The sequence below is a fragment of the Nomascus leucogenys genome, chromosome 21 (assembly GCF_006542625.1).
Source record: "Nomascus leucogenys isolate Asia chromosome 21, Asia_NLE_v1, whole genome shotgun sequence".
Classification (NCBI taxonomy): domain Eukaryota; kingdom Metazoa; phylum Chordata; class Mammalia; order Primates; family Hylobatidae; genus Nomascus; species Nomascus leucogenys.
The window spans coordinates 2,003,323-2,018,710 of record NC_044401.1 but is presented as its reverse complement, the minus strand read 5'-3'; the positions used below and the strand labels follow the sequence as shown (position 1 = coordinate 2,018,710).

The window sequence follows — 15,388 nt, the reverse complement described above, 5'->3', positions numbered from 1 at the left end:
TCCAGGCTGCCAAAGGGGAGACAGAGAAAAGGGGGATTAAACAAGAAATACCCAGTTTATGTAATTCACACAGAAATCCAGGAAGCACATAAAAGTAAGATAACCACTTACCTTCACAAAACACAGGGGGAGAAATGCAACATAGTAGGCACTGAAGAGGGAGTTGAACAGAACCTCCTTGATTCTGTGGTTGAAATCTGCTTTCAGACATTCTACTTCATTGCGAATGAGGTCTGGAGATAGGGGACAACTGTGGGTGGGGATGGGTGTGGCATTATTAAACTGTTCTTTTAGCGACTCCAGCAACAAGGAGAGAAAGTCTTTGGATTTGGCCAAGCCTCCCACAGTCGAGGCACTTTCCTCTACTGCCTGGTGCTGAACCACATAGTTATAGTCTGTGAGAAGAAGATGAGCTCTACTATCTTGATGGAAACAGCAAAGAGGAACATAAACACCAAACCTGTAAAACAAAGTGTGAAAATGAGACCACAGATACCACCTAAAATCACACCTCATAACTTATGTCAATATAACTTATAACTTAGGTCAATAAAATAGTCAGGACCCGCATGAGTAAACAACTCAAGAGGGACATTGCTGACAGTAAATTCATTATCTGGGGAGCTCTTCAATTTCTTTCCATAAAAGCAGTGCACATTCATTGTAGATTATTAAGAACCTACAGAAAAACCACAATGGCAAAACACACATCACTTAGCAATAATCATTTTTATAACTAGATGCACATATTTCCAATATAAAGTTTGTAAACTTTGTATTATAGTTACATATGCTTTTCTCGTGTTTGGCCTCATACAGTACAATGTGTCTTGTATCCTGCTGTTTAAACTTTGTATGTGTGCATGTGTGTATATTGAGTATTTTCCCTGTGTACTGAGTATTTTCTCAAGTCTAAATATTTTTCTATAGAAATTTTTAAAGATACAATAGTATTCTCATACAGAAATACCATAATTTACCCATTTCTCTCTTGTTGGAAACAGGCTGTTTCTTATTTTCCACTACTATAAATAACAATGTGATAAGGATTTTCCCAACACGTGTATATGTTTGGTGATTTTAGTACAGCTTGTTCTTTACTTCAAATGTCCCTTTCTTAGTAGGGGGCCCTCCTGCCTCCCTACTGTATCACTCATCCCACTCCCACAGGCGACCCTACTTCTCCTTTCCTGCTTATTTTTCTCCACAGATCTTACCAGGTTTATTCGATTTTTAACTTTGGGGTAGTTTTGTTTGTTTTCTTTCTTAGTCAATCTTCCCTTCACCACAATTTAAGCTCTATGAACCAGAGATTTCAACGTAATTAATTCACTGCTGTAACTCTGGTACCTCAGATAGTGGCTGTTAACACTGTTTAAGTATGCAATAAATGTCTCATTAATAAAAAAAAATTCTGGAAGTACAAATGAATTTCTACAAGTAAAATTACTTGGTTAAAAGAAGTGAACATTTTTGAGACTTTTGATAACTTCTTACAGTATTCCAACTGTTGATTCCTTAAAATTTTTTTAAATACTTCAAGTCCTCATCAAGTAATTTCCACATTGTGGCCTAGGTATTATAAATTAAATGGTCATTTCATGGACATAAATTCAGATATGAAAAATGGCAAATAAAAAGATATTTAGGGCCAGGCACAGTCCCTCATGCCTATAATCCCAGCACTTTGGGAGGCCAAGGCGAGCGGGTCACCTGAGGTCAGGAGTTCAAGACCAGCCTGGTCAACATGGTAAAACTCTGTCTCTTACTAATAATACAAAAATTAGCTGGTGTGGTGGTGTGTGCCTGTAATCCCAACTACTTGGAGGCTGAGGCAGGAGAATCACTTGAACCCTGGAGGTGGAGGTTGCAGTGAGCCGAGATCGTACCATTGTACTCCAGCCTGGGCAACAAGAGTGAAATTCCTTCTCAAAAAAAAAAAAAAAAAAAAAAAAAAAAAAAGAAAGATATTTAGTTATACATTTTATAACAAAATGAACAGATGACACTTATCCATAGTTTTCTACAGAGGGAACTGATGTTACTAATTAAGAACATTCTTAGCATTAGCTCTGGGATCTACTGTGAATGTGCCCTTGGGAGGACAAGAGTGGGTAGAGGTAGAAGTATTAATTCTAATTTTTTTTTTTTTTGAGACAAGGTCTTACTCTGTCACCGAGACTGGAGTATAGTAGCGAGATTATGGCTCACTGAAGCCTCAACTTCTTGGGCTCAGGCAATTCTCCCGCCTCAGCCTCCCAAGTAGCTAGGACTACAGGCACATGCCATTACACACGGCTAATTATTTTATTTGTGGTAGAAACAGGGTCTCCCTATGTTGCTCAGGCTGGTCTTGAACTCCTGAGCTCAAGTGATCCTACCGCCTGGGCCTTGCAAAGTGCTGGGATTACAGGTGTGAGCCACCACACCCAGCCAGAGAAGTATTAGACAAAAAACTCTCACATGTGCATATTTGTGATGGCTAGAGCAGGTCATCAGAAGTTCAATGTTGCCAAAACACAAGCTGCATGTGTAGGTGTAGGGGTGGGGATAAGAGGCTGGAGTGTGTGGTAGATTGCAATGATGGCCCCAATTCTTCACCCTTCTTTGTAGTCTCACTGCCACATAACTGCATGGCCCTCATTCTATGGGTAAGGCGACCTGCCCTATCCCCATACTGGGCTCTACAATGGAGGGCTTTGTGAGGTAAAGAAAATAATTCATTAAAGGATTTTAAAGAGGGTTAGTAACATGATTAAATTTCCCATTGTGAAAATCATTCTAGCTACAATAAAAATGAAATGGAGGGGAATAAGAATGCATTATCAGAAGACCAAATGAAGGTTGATAATGCAATAGTAAAAACTATGGAGAGCATTGGACCAATTCAAGATACACTTAGGAACCACAACTGTTAGACTTTAGACTAATTTACCCTAATGAGAAGCTATTTGAGAACGGAGGGGTAAAAAAAAAGAGGCAGAAAAGGGCCTCTTTCTTAGTTTAACCTATGAATAAACAGGAAATTAAATATGTTGCTATCGTCATAATCTAGTATTTTAAATTTCTCGCACTTTTGATTTTTAAATTGAAGTTTAGATAAAAGGTGGATTATACAACTTCTTAAAAGTAACGAAGGCAAATACAGGCAGACCTCATTTTATTGCATTTCACTTCATTGTGCTTCCCAGATACTGTATTTATTACAAACTGAAGGTGTGTGGCAACCATGCATCAAGCATATCTGGGGGTGCCATCTTCCAAAGTGCTCACTTTGTGTCTCTGTCATATTTTGATAATTCTCCCAATATTTCAAACTTTTTCATTACTATGACATCTGTTATGCGAAATGTGATCTTTGATATTACTAATGTAACTGTTTTGGGGCACTACAAACTGCACCCATATGAGACAGCAAACTTAATGGATAAATGTGTGTTCTCACTGTTCCATCAAGGAGCTATTCCCCATCTCTCTCCCTCACGTCAACCTCCCTATTCCCTAAAACACAAGAATATTGAAATTAGGCCAACTAATAACCCTAAATGGCCTCCGAGTGTTCAAGTGAAAGGACATCACACATCTCTCACTTTAAATCAAAAGGTAGATATTAAGCTTAGTGAGAAAGCATGTCAAAAGCCCAGACAAGCTGAAAGCTAGGCCTCTTGTATTAGCTAGCCAAATCGTAAATGCAAAGAAAAAGTTCTTCAAGGAAATTAAAAGTGCCACTCCAGTGAACATACAAATGGTAACAAAGCCAAACAGCCTCACTGCTGATACGGAGAAAGTTTTGCTGATATGGTCTGGATCGACCAGCCACAGCATTGCCCTAAACCAACCTAATCCAGACCAAAGCCCTGTTTTTAAGTCTATGAACTTCCAGAGAGGTGAGAAAGCTACAGAAGAAACGTCTGAAGGTTAACAGCGGTTAGTTCATGAGGTTTAAGGAAAGAAGCTGTCACATAACATAAAAGCACAACGTGAAACAGCAAGTGTGAATGTACAAACTGTAGCAAGTTATCCAGAAGACCTAGCTAAGATCACTGATGAAGGTGGCTAAACTAACAGACTTTTCAATGGTGACAAAACAGCCTTATACTGTATTGGAAGAAGATGCCATCTAGACTTCCATACCTAGAGAGGAGAAGTCAATGCCTGGCTTCAAAGCTTCAAAGGATAAGCTGACTCTCGTTAGTGGCTAACGCAGCTGGCGACTTTAAGTGGAAGCCAATGCTTATTTACCATTCCAAAAATCCTACCATCCTTAAGAATTATGCAAAATCTACTCTGCCAATGCTCTAGAAATAGAACAACATATCTGGATGACAGCACATCTGTTTATAGCATGGTTTACTGAATAAGCTCACTGTTGAAACTACTGTTTAGAAAAAAGATTCCTTTAAAAATATGATGTACGGCTGGGCACGGTGGCTCACGCCTGTAATCCCAGCACTTTGGGAGGCTGAGGCAGGTGGAGCACCTGAGGTCAGGAGTTCGAGACCAGCATGGCCAACATAGTGAAACCCTGACTCTACTAAAAATCCAAAGAAATCAGCCAGGCATGGTGGCACGCACCTGTAGTCCCAGCTACTTGGGAGGCTGAGGCAGGACAATCACTTGAACCTGGGAGGCAGAGGTTGCAGTGAGCTGAGATCACACCACTGCATTCCAGCCTGGCCAACAGAGCGAGACTCCATCTCAAAAAAAAAAAAAAAAAAAGTACTCACTGCTCATTGACAATGTACCTAGTCACCAAAGGCTCTGATGGAGATTGTTGTTTTTATGCCTGTTAAGATAGCATCCATTCTGCAGCCATGAATCAAGAAGTAATTCTGATTTTCAAATCTTATTATTTAAGAAATACGTTTTGTAAGGCTATTTCTGCATTAAATAGAGATTCCTCCAATGGATCTGGGCAAAGTAAACTGAAAACCATCTGGAAAGAATTCACCATGCTAAATACCATTGAGAACATTTGTGATTTATGAGAGGAGGTCAAAATATCAACATAAGCAAATCTGGAGGAAGTTGATTCCTACCCTCGCGGATGACTTTGAGAGGTTCAAGACTTCACTGGAGAAAGTAACTGCAAACGTGGTAGAAAACGCAACAGAACTAGAATTAGAAGTGGAGCCTGGACTAGGTGCAGTGGCTCATGCCTGTAATCCCAGCACTTTGGGAAGCCAAGGAGGCTGGATCCCTTGAGCCTAGGAGTTCGACACCAGCCTAGGCAACATAGCAAAACCCCACCTCTACAAAAAAACAAAATACAAAAATTAGCTGGGCATGGTGGCACACACCTGTAGTCCCAGCTACTTGGGAGGCTGAGGTGGGAGGATCACTTGAGCCCAGGAGACGGATGTTGCAGTGAGCCATGATTATACCACTGCACTCCAACCTGGGCAACAGTGAGACCCTGTCTCAAAAAAAAAAAACAAAAAAAGTGAAGCCTGAAGATGTGGCTGCACTCTCTCACAATCAAACTTAAACAGATAAGGAGTGCTTCTTATGGATAAGAAAGTTGTTTCTTGAGATAAAATCTATTTCTGATAAAGATGCTGTGAACACTGTTGAAATGACAAACAGTTTAGAATATTATATAAACTTAGTTGTTACAGCAGCAACAAGGTTTGAAAGAAATGACTTCAATGTTGAAAGAAGTTCCACTGTGGGTAACATATCATCTATCAAACACATCACATGCTACAGAGATATGTTTCCTGAAAGGAAGTGTCAACTGATGTGGCAAACTTCACTGTTGTCTTATTTTAAGAAAGTGACAAAGCCATCCCAACCTTCAGCAACCACCACCCTGATGAGTCAGCAGCCATCAACATTGAGGCAAGACTCTCTACCAGCAAGATTACAACTCACTGAAAGCTCAAATGCTCATCAGTATATTTTAGCAATCAAGTATTTTTTAATCAACATATGTACTTTTAAAAGACACGATGCTATTGTGTACTTAATAGAATACAGATAGTATAAGGCTGGGCATGGTGGCTCACCTCTGTAACCCCAGCACTTTGGGAGGCCAAGGCAAGAGGATCACTTGAGCCCAGGAGTTCAAGACCAGCCTGGGCAACAAAACGAGACCCGATCTCCACAAAAAAATTTAAAAATCAGCCAGGCATGGTGGCACACGCCTACAGTCCCAGTCCCCTAGGATTGCTTGAGCAATCCTAGCAGGGCAAGGCTGCAGTGAGCTGTGATTGCACCACTGCACTCCAGCCTGGGCAACACAGCAAGACCTTGTCTCTAACATAACATAACAATGTAACATAACATAACATAACATAACATAACATAACATAACATAACATAACACAAAACAGACTACAGTATAGTGTATACATAACTTTCATATGCACTAGGAAATCAAAAAATTGACATGACTCGCTTTGTGATATTAATTATTTCATTGTTTTAAGGGGTGTGGAGAGCCTCTAAGAGTAAGTTTCTTTATATACTTAAATTGAAACAGAAAAGTTTGCTAGCCATCTTGATAATAGTAATCCTCTTAAACTTGGCCAAAATATTCTTCAATATATCCATAATTAGCCTTTCAAATTAGATACGGTTAATCTTCTGATTCAACCAGTAAGGAGTGACTAAAAATTTATTTTCAACTCAAATGGCTGAAATATTAATCTATAAATATAGAAACAATTCATGTAAAATATATTCCTCATATGAAATCAGAGTCATGAAAAATGTTCGTAACAGATAATTCATTTTGTAGAAAACAAGGGTAATATTAATGAATTCAGTTGATGAGTGACTTAAATAACTGTTTAAACAATGTAATCAGACCTACTATAGTATAACCAATAGAAAGACTGTTCCTGTCATCCTTATTAGCACAATCTCTAATTATGACTTGATTTCATACTTTGTAATTACCCACATAAATTCACGCTAACACTTCAGCACAATAATAATATAAAGCAGTAATTCTCAAACTTGAGCATGCATCAGAATCACCTCGAAGGCTTGTTAAAACACAACTTGCTAGGTCCTACTTTCCAGTTTCTATTTCAGTAGGTTTGGGGTAGATTCTGAGAATTGCTAACAAATTTATAGGTGATGCTGATGCTGCTGTTCTAGAAACTACATTTTGAGAACTACTGATATAATAATGATTAAGACAAAGACTCTGGAATCAAAAAAACCTTACTCCTCAGCCTGGACAACATGGTAAAATCCTGCCTCTACAAAAACAAAACAAAACAAAACAAAAATTAGCGGAGCATGGTGGTGTGCACATGTAGTCCCAGCTACTTCGGGGCTGAGGTGGGAGAATTGCTTGAGCCTGAGAGGTGAAGGCTGCAGTGAGCTGAGATCGCTCTACTGCATTCCAGCCTGGATGACAGAGCAAAACTCTGTCTCAAAAAAAAAGCAACCGTCTCTGGACAGTGGTGGGGTTTGATGGGAAAGTGGCATGACAGAATCTTGTGGAGTATGCGTAACGCTCTGAAGTCTTGACGGGATTAAGTCACACAGGTGTGTCCACATTTAACAAAACTCCGTGTACACAAGATTTGAGAATTTTATTTTTATTTTATTTATTTATTTATTTATTGACGGGGATTAAGTCACACAGGTGTGTCCACATTTAACAAAATTCCATATACACAAGATTTGGGGTTTATGTATGTATGTATGTATGTATTTATTTATTTATGACAGAGTCTTGCTCTTGTCGCCCAGTCTGGAGTGCAATGGCGCGATCCTGGCTCATTGCAACCTCCATCTCCTGGGTTCAAGTGATTCTTCTGCCTCAGCCTCCCAAGTAAGTGGGATTACAGACATGCGCCACCACGCCCTGCTAATTTTTTTTATTTTTAGTAGAGACGGGGTTTCGCCATGTTGGCCAGGCTGGTGTCGAACTCCTAACCTCAGGTGATCTGCCCACCTCGGCCTCCCAAAGTGCTAGGATTACAGGCTTGAGCCACCACGCCCAGCGGGAATTTTATTTATACGAATTTAATCTCAAAAGAAAAAAAAGCTGTCAACAAATATCGAGCTCTAGTTAATGACACACACATGCTGAAGTATTGAGGGGGAAGCAAACTGAGGTCTGAAACTTTGAAATACATCAAAAGTAAGATGGACTAATGGATAGAGGGATGGAGAGATAGACAGATAAGTATTACACAATTATAGTAAAACATTAATAGGCAGAATCATCTGGGTGAGGATTACACTGGTGATAGCTGTAAAATTCTTTCAATCTTGTTGAATGTTTAAAAGGTTTTGTAATAAAATGTTAGTTACAATCATAATAATACATATACATGTCTACAGCACTTGAGTATGGCATACAGTAGACCCTCTTACCTGGCAAGAAGACACTCCAACACCCTAGTGGATGCCTAAAACAATGGATGGTACCAAACCCTACATACACTGTGTTTTTTCCTATACTACATACATACAATAAAGCTGTAACTCATAAATTAGGTACATTAAGAGATTAGTAATAAAATAGAACAATTACAGCAATACACTGTTTGCAATTTCATGGATAGAAGATTCATTCTTACAGTAAATCTTAGCAACCTCAGCATGATTTTTCATCTTTCCTTACTAAGTCAAGAACTTTCCCTTTTCACTTAAAGGAAGCACTTTACAGCTTTCCTTTGGCATACCTGAATTGTGAGCATAACTATACTTTGGAGCCATATTAAGTAAAATAAAGGTCACGTGTAGGCCGGGCGCGGTGGCTCATGCTTGTAATCCCAGCACTTTGGGAGGCCGAGGCGGGCGGATCACGAGGTCAGGAGATCGAGACCACAGTGAAACCCTGTCTCTACTAAAAATACAAAAAATTAGACGGGCGTGGTGGCGGGCGCCTGTAGTCCCAGCTACTCGGGAGGCTGAAGCAGGAGAATGGTGGGAACCCGGGAGGCGGAGCTTGCAGTGAGCTGAGATTGCGCCACTGCACTCCAGCCCTCCAGCCTGGGCGATAGAGCAAGACTCCGTCTCAAAAAAAAAAAAAAAAAAAAGGTCACGTCAACACAAGCCCTGTGACACCATGCCAGTCCATCTAATAAGCAAGTCCACTACTAAGCAACTAATTGACAGGTAGCATGCACGGCACGGACATGGTGGACAAAGAGATGATTCACATCCTGGTGAGACAAAATGGGATGGCGAGAAATTTCACCGTACTGCTCAGAACAGCACACAATTTAAAACATAACTTGTCACATATTTCTGGAATTTTCTATTTAATGTTTCTGGACCTTGGTTGATCGCAGGTAACCAAAACTTCAGAAATCAAAACCATGGATAAGGGAGGACTACTTATTGTACTTCTGTTACAGGAACCAGAAGATCAAAGTAATATGACCAACCAAGGGTAAGACTGGTTTTCCAACCAGTGCATTCATCTAAAATTAACTAACGTTTGCCCAATTATAGATAGCAAGAGGGGCCTTTACTTGGTGAAGAGAGATAATGAAAATATTCTCCACTGGCAAGACACCCTACATTCCAGGTTTCCCAGGACAGTCCTGGTTTATGCCTGTTGTCCCAACTGTACTCCAGTTTAGAAAACAAATTGTATGTTCACCATGCTCATGGATTTCCCAGTTTTCTAAATGCTTCATTTATATTTGAAAAATTTCATTTTTCACTCTCTTAAAGTATCGTTTACATGACTGAAATAATTTCGAAAGATTTACTAATAACATGGTAAAACTGGAGTACTCACGGGTAGCCAAGGAAAAGGAGATTGAGGACTGAATGGCTTCGAAAGAGATTGACGAGGGTCCAACAAAGTACCCATCCACACAAAGTGAGTAGTACCAAGCGAGCTGATATCAGAACCATGTAGTGAATCATTGACGCTGCACCTGCCTTAGTAGCCTGAAAGTTTGGAAGCACCAAAAGGAACATTTTATAAATGATCTTCTTCAAAAGCATTGTAATTCAAGTAAGAACTTACTAGGTTTAGTGGAAGTTAAAATGTGTCTTTAAAAAGTGAAATAAAAGAAAAACTGCCCCATCCCACCTTATCTTCATGATAATTGAAAATTCAGACTTCTCCAGGCACAGTTGTTTCCTTCTTCCACCCCAATAGTGCCATCTATAGACCTCTTTTAAGGTCTTTTTATATCATCTAATTTATTAACATTGGAGCTTCTCAATGTATGTTCCATGGATCATATTATTTTGTTCCATCAGAATGACCTGGCCTACTAATTGGACATGTAAACTCCTAACAACTTTCCTCTCCAGGGGTAAGGAATAAAATCTTGAGCCAAGCAACCTATATTTTAACAACTTAACCAGTGATTTATTTATTTATTTATTTTTAAATTTTTTTTTTTTTGAGACGAAGTCTCTCTCTGTTGCTGTTGCCGAGGCTGGAGTGCAGTGGCACAATCTCGGCTCACTGCAACCTCCAACTCCTCGGTTCAAGCGATTCTCCTGCCTCAGCCTCCTGAGTAGCTGGGATTACAGGCGTGCACCACCACGCCCAGCTAATTTTTGTATTTTTAGTAGAGACAGGGTTTTACCATGTTGGCCAGGATTGTCTTGAACTCCTGACCTCGTGATCCACCCACCTCCCAAAGTGCTGGGATTACAGGCGTGAGCCACTGTGGCTAGCCTGATTTTTTATGTACATAAACACGGAGAGCCACCAATTTATCTGTCTTACTTCCCACTAAACTATAAAGGGCCTCAACAGCAGTAACAATATTTTAATTTTTCTTTGAATCCTCACCTCTAATTTGCTTGGTGAATTAATGTTTAATAAATTAGTGAAGTTCCAAAAAATAATCCGATCTTCTTTGACAGATCCCTATATAAATAAGTTTCTTTTTTAACTTTTGCAAACATGGAAATAATGCATAATCACTTCCAATTCTTTTTCTCACAGCTATTCAAATATGCTTCTTCAATTGCAAATCTTTAAAACCGACTAAATATAGTAAGTACTTGTCAAAACTTAACTCTGCAATGCCATTTTCTTTCTAAATGAACTAGGGAGAAGAGAATGAGCAAAATGTAGGGGAAAATGGAGGATCCCCATAACCTCTAAGAGAGCAGTGTTGGAACCCAGAAAGGAGAAAAAAATTATCTAGAGTCAACAGTACATGGTAGGGGATAAGGAGCTTTTCAGGTCCCTCCTATATATTGGTTTCTTAGTTTACAGATCATATTGTGGAGTACCTATAACATATATGCAACATACTGTATACTGAATACTATATATATATATATACACACAGCATATATACGTAATATATAGTTACTTTAAAATGCAAAGCAGCAGTTAAATAAATGCCATAATGAACGGCTTAAGCCTCAAACTGTGAAGATGGCTCAAGCTCTTCTCAGCCCTAGCCTGGCACATAGCTTCACATAACTCCCCTGATACATACCTTCATGCCAATTTACCTAACATATCAAAGCTTAGTAAAGTTATTTAAGCTATTGGAGTTACTCCATTACCTCCTTCTCAAAAGTTCAGGGTTAGAAATAAAAAAGACTACTTCTGCCCAATGTCATCAGAGCACAGAGCTTGGATTTGTTGATTAATTTTGTCTTATTCCAGAGCCCCAAGCTGCTAATCACTGTGCTGTATGTGACAGACCCTTTACCAGGTCCTAGGGGCACAGTGGTAACCAAGACAAACAAAACCCCTGTGTTTATGAAGCTGACTAACCAAGAAAAACAAGCATTAAACTTATATCTAATCATTTTTTAAATTGTAATGAGTGCTATGGGAAGAGTAGGCTGCTATGGAAAGTAAACAGCAGGAGATCCTATTCTAGAGATGGCTTCTGTTAGTAAACGATATTCAAGCTGAGACCTAAAGGATAAGCAAGATTTCACTAGGTGAGGGGCAGAAAAATATTCATGACATTATGTTAATTTTAAAGTACAGGATATGAAACCGTATAAAAATAATTCTCAAATATAGTAAAATAAATGTAAATATAAAATCTTCATATGCATATGAAGATCAGAAGAAAATATAGCAAAATGTGGTCTTTGGCCGGGCGCAGTGGCTCACGCCTGTAATCCCAGCACTTTGGGAGGTAGAGGCGGGTGGATCACCTGAGGTCTGGAGTTTGAGACCAGCCTGGCCAACATGGTGAAACCCTGTCTCTACTAAAAATGCAAAAATTATGTGGGCATGGTGGTGGGCGCCTGTAATCCCAGCTACTTGGGAGGCTGAGGCAGGAGAATCGCTGGAACCGAGGAGGCGGAGGTTGCAGTGAGCCAAGATCATGCCATTTACAGCCTGGGCGACAAGAGCAAAACTCCATCTGCCCCCTACCCCCCCAAAAAAGTGGTCTTCAATAATGAGATTGTGAGCAATTTTTAAATGTCCTGCTTTATATTTTAGTGTTTTCCAAATTTTTTTCAATAAAATATACTATTTTCCTATTTAGAAAAACAATTTTTAAAAAGAGAGTTGCTTCAGGTTGGTGAAAGAACAGCTAAATTTATTTCTAGTCTTGTGAAGCAAGTATAGAAGTAGAGTTACCCTGGAGGTGAACAGGCAGAGCTGGCCTGGAGGTGAATAAACAGACTCTACCTACGTGGAGAGGTAGTCCTCTCTGAATAGCATTTCTGTTTATGAATTAATTACCAGCAGCCTCTCCTTAAATATTACTGGTCTTTCTCAGGGTAGGGATCCTTTCTGTGATATATGCAAAAAAAGGAGGAAAACATACTTTAATGGAAGGAAGGAAAGATGATTTATGATAGGTTTTATCCATCTAATTTAGATATTTTAGGAAGAAAATCACTATACAGCTCTTATTTTAAATTTTTGAATAGGTAATATATTCACATCACTCAAAACACAAAACATGTAACAGTGCTTGTAGTGAAAAGCTTCCCACCTGCTGATTCTGTTTCCTAGCCACCAACTGTGCAACCAGTTATTAATTTGTATGTCCTTCTGGAAACAATTTATTCATATATAAGCAAATATATTTTGTTCCCTCCTCCTGTCTTATTTTAAACACTGTTCTGCACCTTGCTTTTTTAACATCTTGGAGGTCAACACATCAACACATTTTCATGTTGTCAATGGCTGTATGCTATTCCATTATGTAGATGTACCAAAATTATTTAAACATTCCCTTACTGATGAACATTAAGTTACAGAATTAAGACTTTGATAAAACTATATTTAAATTTAGCTTAAGTATTCTGTTCCCATTAAGAACTGCAAGCCTTGGCCAGGCGTGATGGCTCACGCCTGTAATCCCAGCACTTTGGGAGGCCAAGGTGGGTGGATCACTTTAGACCAGAAGTTCAAGACCAGCCTGGCCAACATAGTGAAACCCTGTCTCCACTAAAAACACAAAAATTAGCTGGGTATGGTGGTGGGCGCCTGTAATCCCAGCTACTCAGGAGGCTGAGGCAGGAGAATCACTCGAACCTGGGAAGCAGAGGTTGCATGAGCTGAGATGGCGCCACTGGGCTCCCACTTCAACCTAGGCAACAGAGCCAGACTTCATCTCAAAAAAAAAAAAAAAAGAATTGCAAGCCTATTCCAACTAAGGCTATGCAAAAGCTGCTATACTACTTTTAGGCCATTTAAGTTATAATCTTTGCAGCAACAAGGTAGAAATCCCAGTTTTGAAGGGTTACACACTAACTAGGCATACTAATTGGACATGTACAAGTAGCATTTCCAAGTAACTTGAAGGGATGAAACAAAATCATTTCCTATTTTAACAAATGAAAACATAAAATTCCACTGAGATCCTCTAAAGAAAGAACATGCTTTCGCAATATAACGAAAAGTGAGTTTCTATTTTCATCCTCTAAATAAAAACTCTGAAAGAAAAGATTATAAACAGATTTTCCCACTGTGAAAAACAAGGAATCCTACTACCTGTGCTTTTTGGTTAACTTCAAATGGTTTTCAGATCTTGACTTAGTATTTCCAATTACTCTGCTTCCAGAAATTGGGTTCCTGAAAATCAGAGCTTACACACACAGACTTTCCATGTATGTTTTGGGAAAAAGAAGTTGACTCTCAATTATCTGTGATTACAGTAACTATTCATTTAAAATTTCACACTGAATTATAAGTTCCAAGATTAAAATTATTAGCCACTTCAGCTAAATTAACATTTTTTGTTTTCGTAATCACAGGGCACAAGGTAACAATATTTTAAGAAAGCACATTTCCCTGCCTCATTGGGATTTACAAATATATGAAAAATGAGGCCAGACATGGTGGCTCACACCTGTAATCCCAGCACTTTGGGAGGCCGAGGCAGATGGATCACCTGAGGTTGGGAATTCGAGACCAGCCTGACCAACATGGAGAAACCCCGTCTCTACTAAAAATACAAAATTAGCCAGGTGTGGTGGCGCATGCCTGTAATCCCAGCTACTTGGGAGGCTGAGGCAGGAGAATCGCTTGTACCCAGGAGACAGAGGTTGTGGTGAGCCGAGATCATGCCACTGCACTCCAGCCTGGGCAACAAGAGTGAAACTCCATCTCCAAAAAAAAAAAAAAGGAAAGAAAAATGATACCAATGGTCTAGCTCTGTCAACAACTTTTAATTTTAAAAAGATCATTTAATGTTCTAATTCTTTCTCATTCTGCTCACCAAACTTAGATTCTAATCTTCAGATTAATCCTATACAAATTCTGATACTCACTGCTTTTTAAAATTCTAAGAAACTCAAATGTTTCTGGCTAACAATCTTCTCAAATGGTATATATAAACAGTATCAAGTGAATATTATCTGGAACTGAATGTTTTAGGTGCAACTGTATGTGTACAGATGACACTTCGTATTAATAGTTACCTGAAATTCATCCTATTTTTACTGAAACTATTTAAATTTTTAAAATTGTACTGAAAAACTCAATAGCGGAACACAAGCTCCGACCCTACGAATGAATTTTCTAACAGTTTTTGATACTTGAATTTTAAAAAATTACATTGCAGGGAAACCTTTTTTAAAGTGCTGGCACAACTCACATGGGAGTAAAGTAATCTATTGTTTCATTAAACTGGGACATGTCACGTTTTCAGCCTGCACCCATTCTAGTAACTAACTCTAGCTACATGTGATAGAATATAGTGAATGAACTGTTACCTCTGAGATGAGAGCCCATACAAGCCTCCTCGCAAGCATCACTGTGATGAATGCTGCCAGATGATAATCAATGAGATGAAAATTCTACAACAGAAATAAATAACTACATCAGAAAGAAATATGATGTGTATTCAGCTGGCACTACTACAAGAATAGAGGTTTATCCCTAAGGGTGTGGTGATCTTTCTTAGATCACCACACCCTTACAGATTATGGGAATATGAGAGATCTTGAAGAGACTACGTACCTTCTACTTCTTCTTTCATAACAAATTGCTTTAAGTTTTTAAACA

At 39.0% G+C, this 15,388-nt stretch overlaps 1 protein-coding gene across 3 annotated transcripts in view; it reads right to left on the bottom strand.

The window, feature by feature from the left end:
• TMEM39A (transmembrane protein 39A) overlaps positions 1-15,388 on the bottom strand; it is a 37,327-nt gene that overhangs the window by 8,075 nt on the left and 13,864 nt on the right. For all 3 annotated transcript variants that reach the window (XR_004027560.1, XM_030801801.1, XM_030801802.1), the window contains exons 4-6: positions 15,097-15,180; positions 9,719-9,873; positions 112-460 (exon numbers count right to left, since the gene is read on the bottom strand). Coding sequence is in view for 2 of the 3 variants with exons in the window: in XM_030801801.1 (XP_030657661.1) it covers positions 112-460; positions 9,719-9,873; positions 15,097-15,180 (588 nt within the window). In the remaining variant the exon portion in view is untranslated. The remainder of the gene's footprint in view (positions 1-111; positions 461-9,718; positions 9,874-15,096; positions 15,181-15,388) is intronic.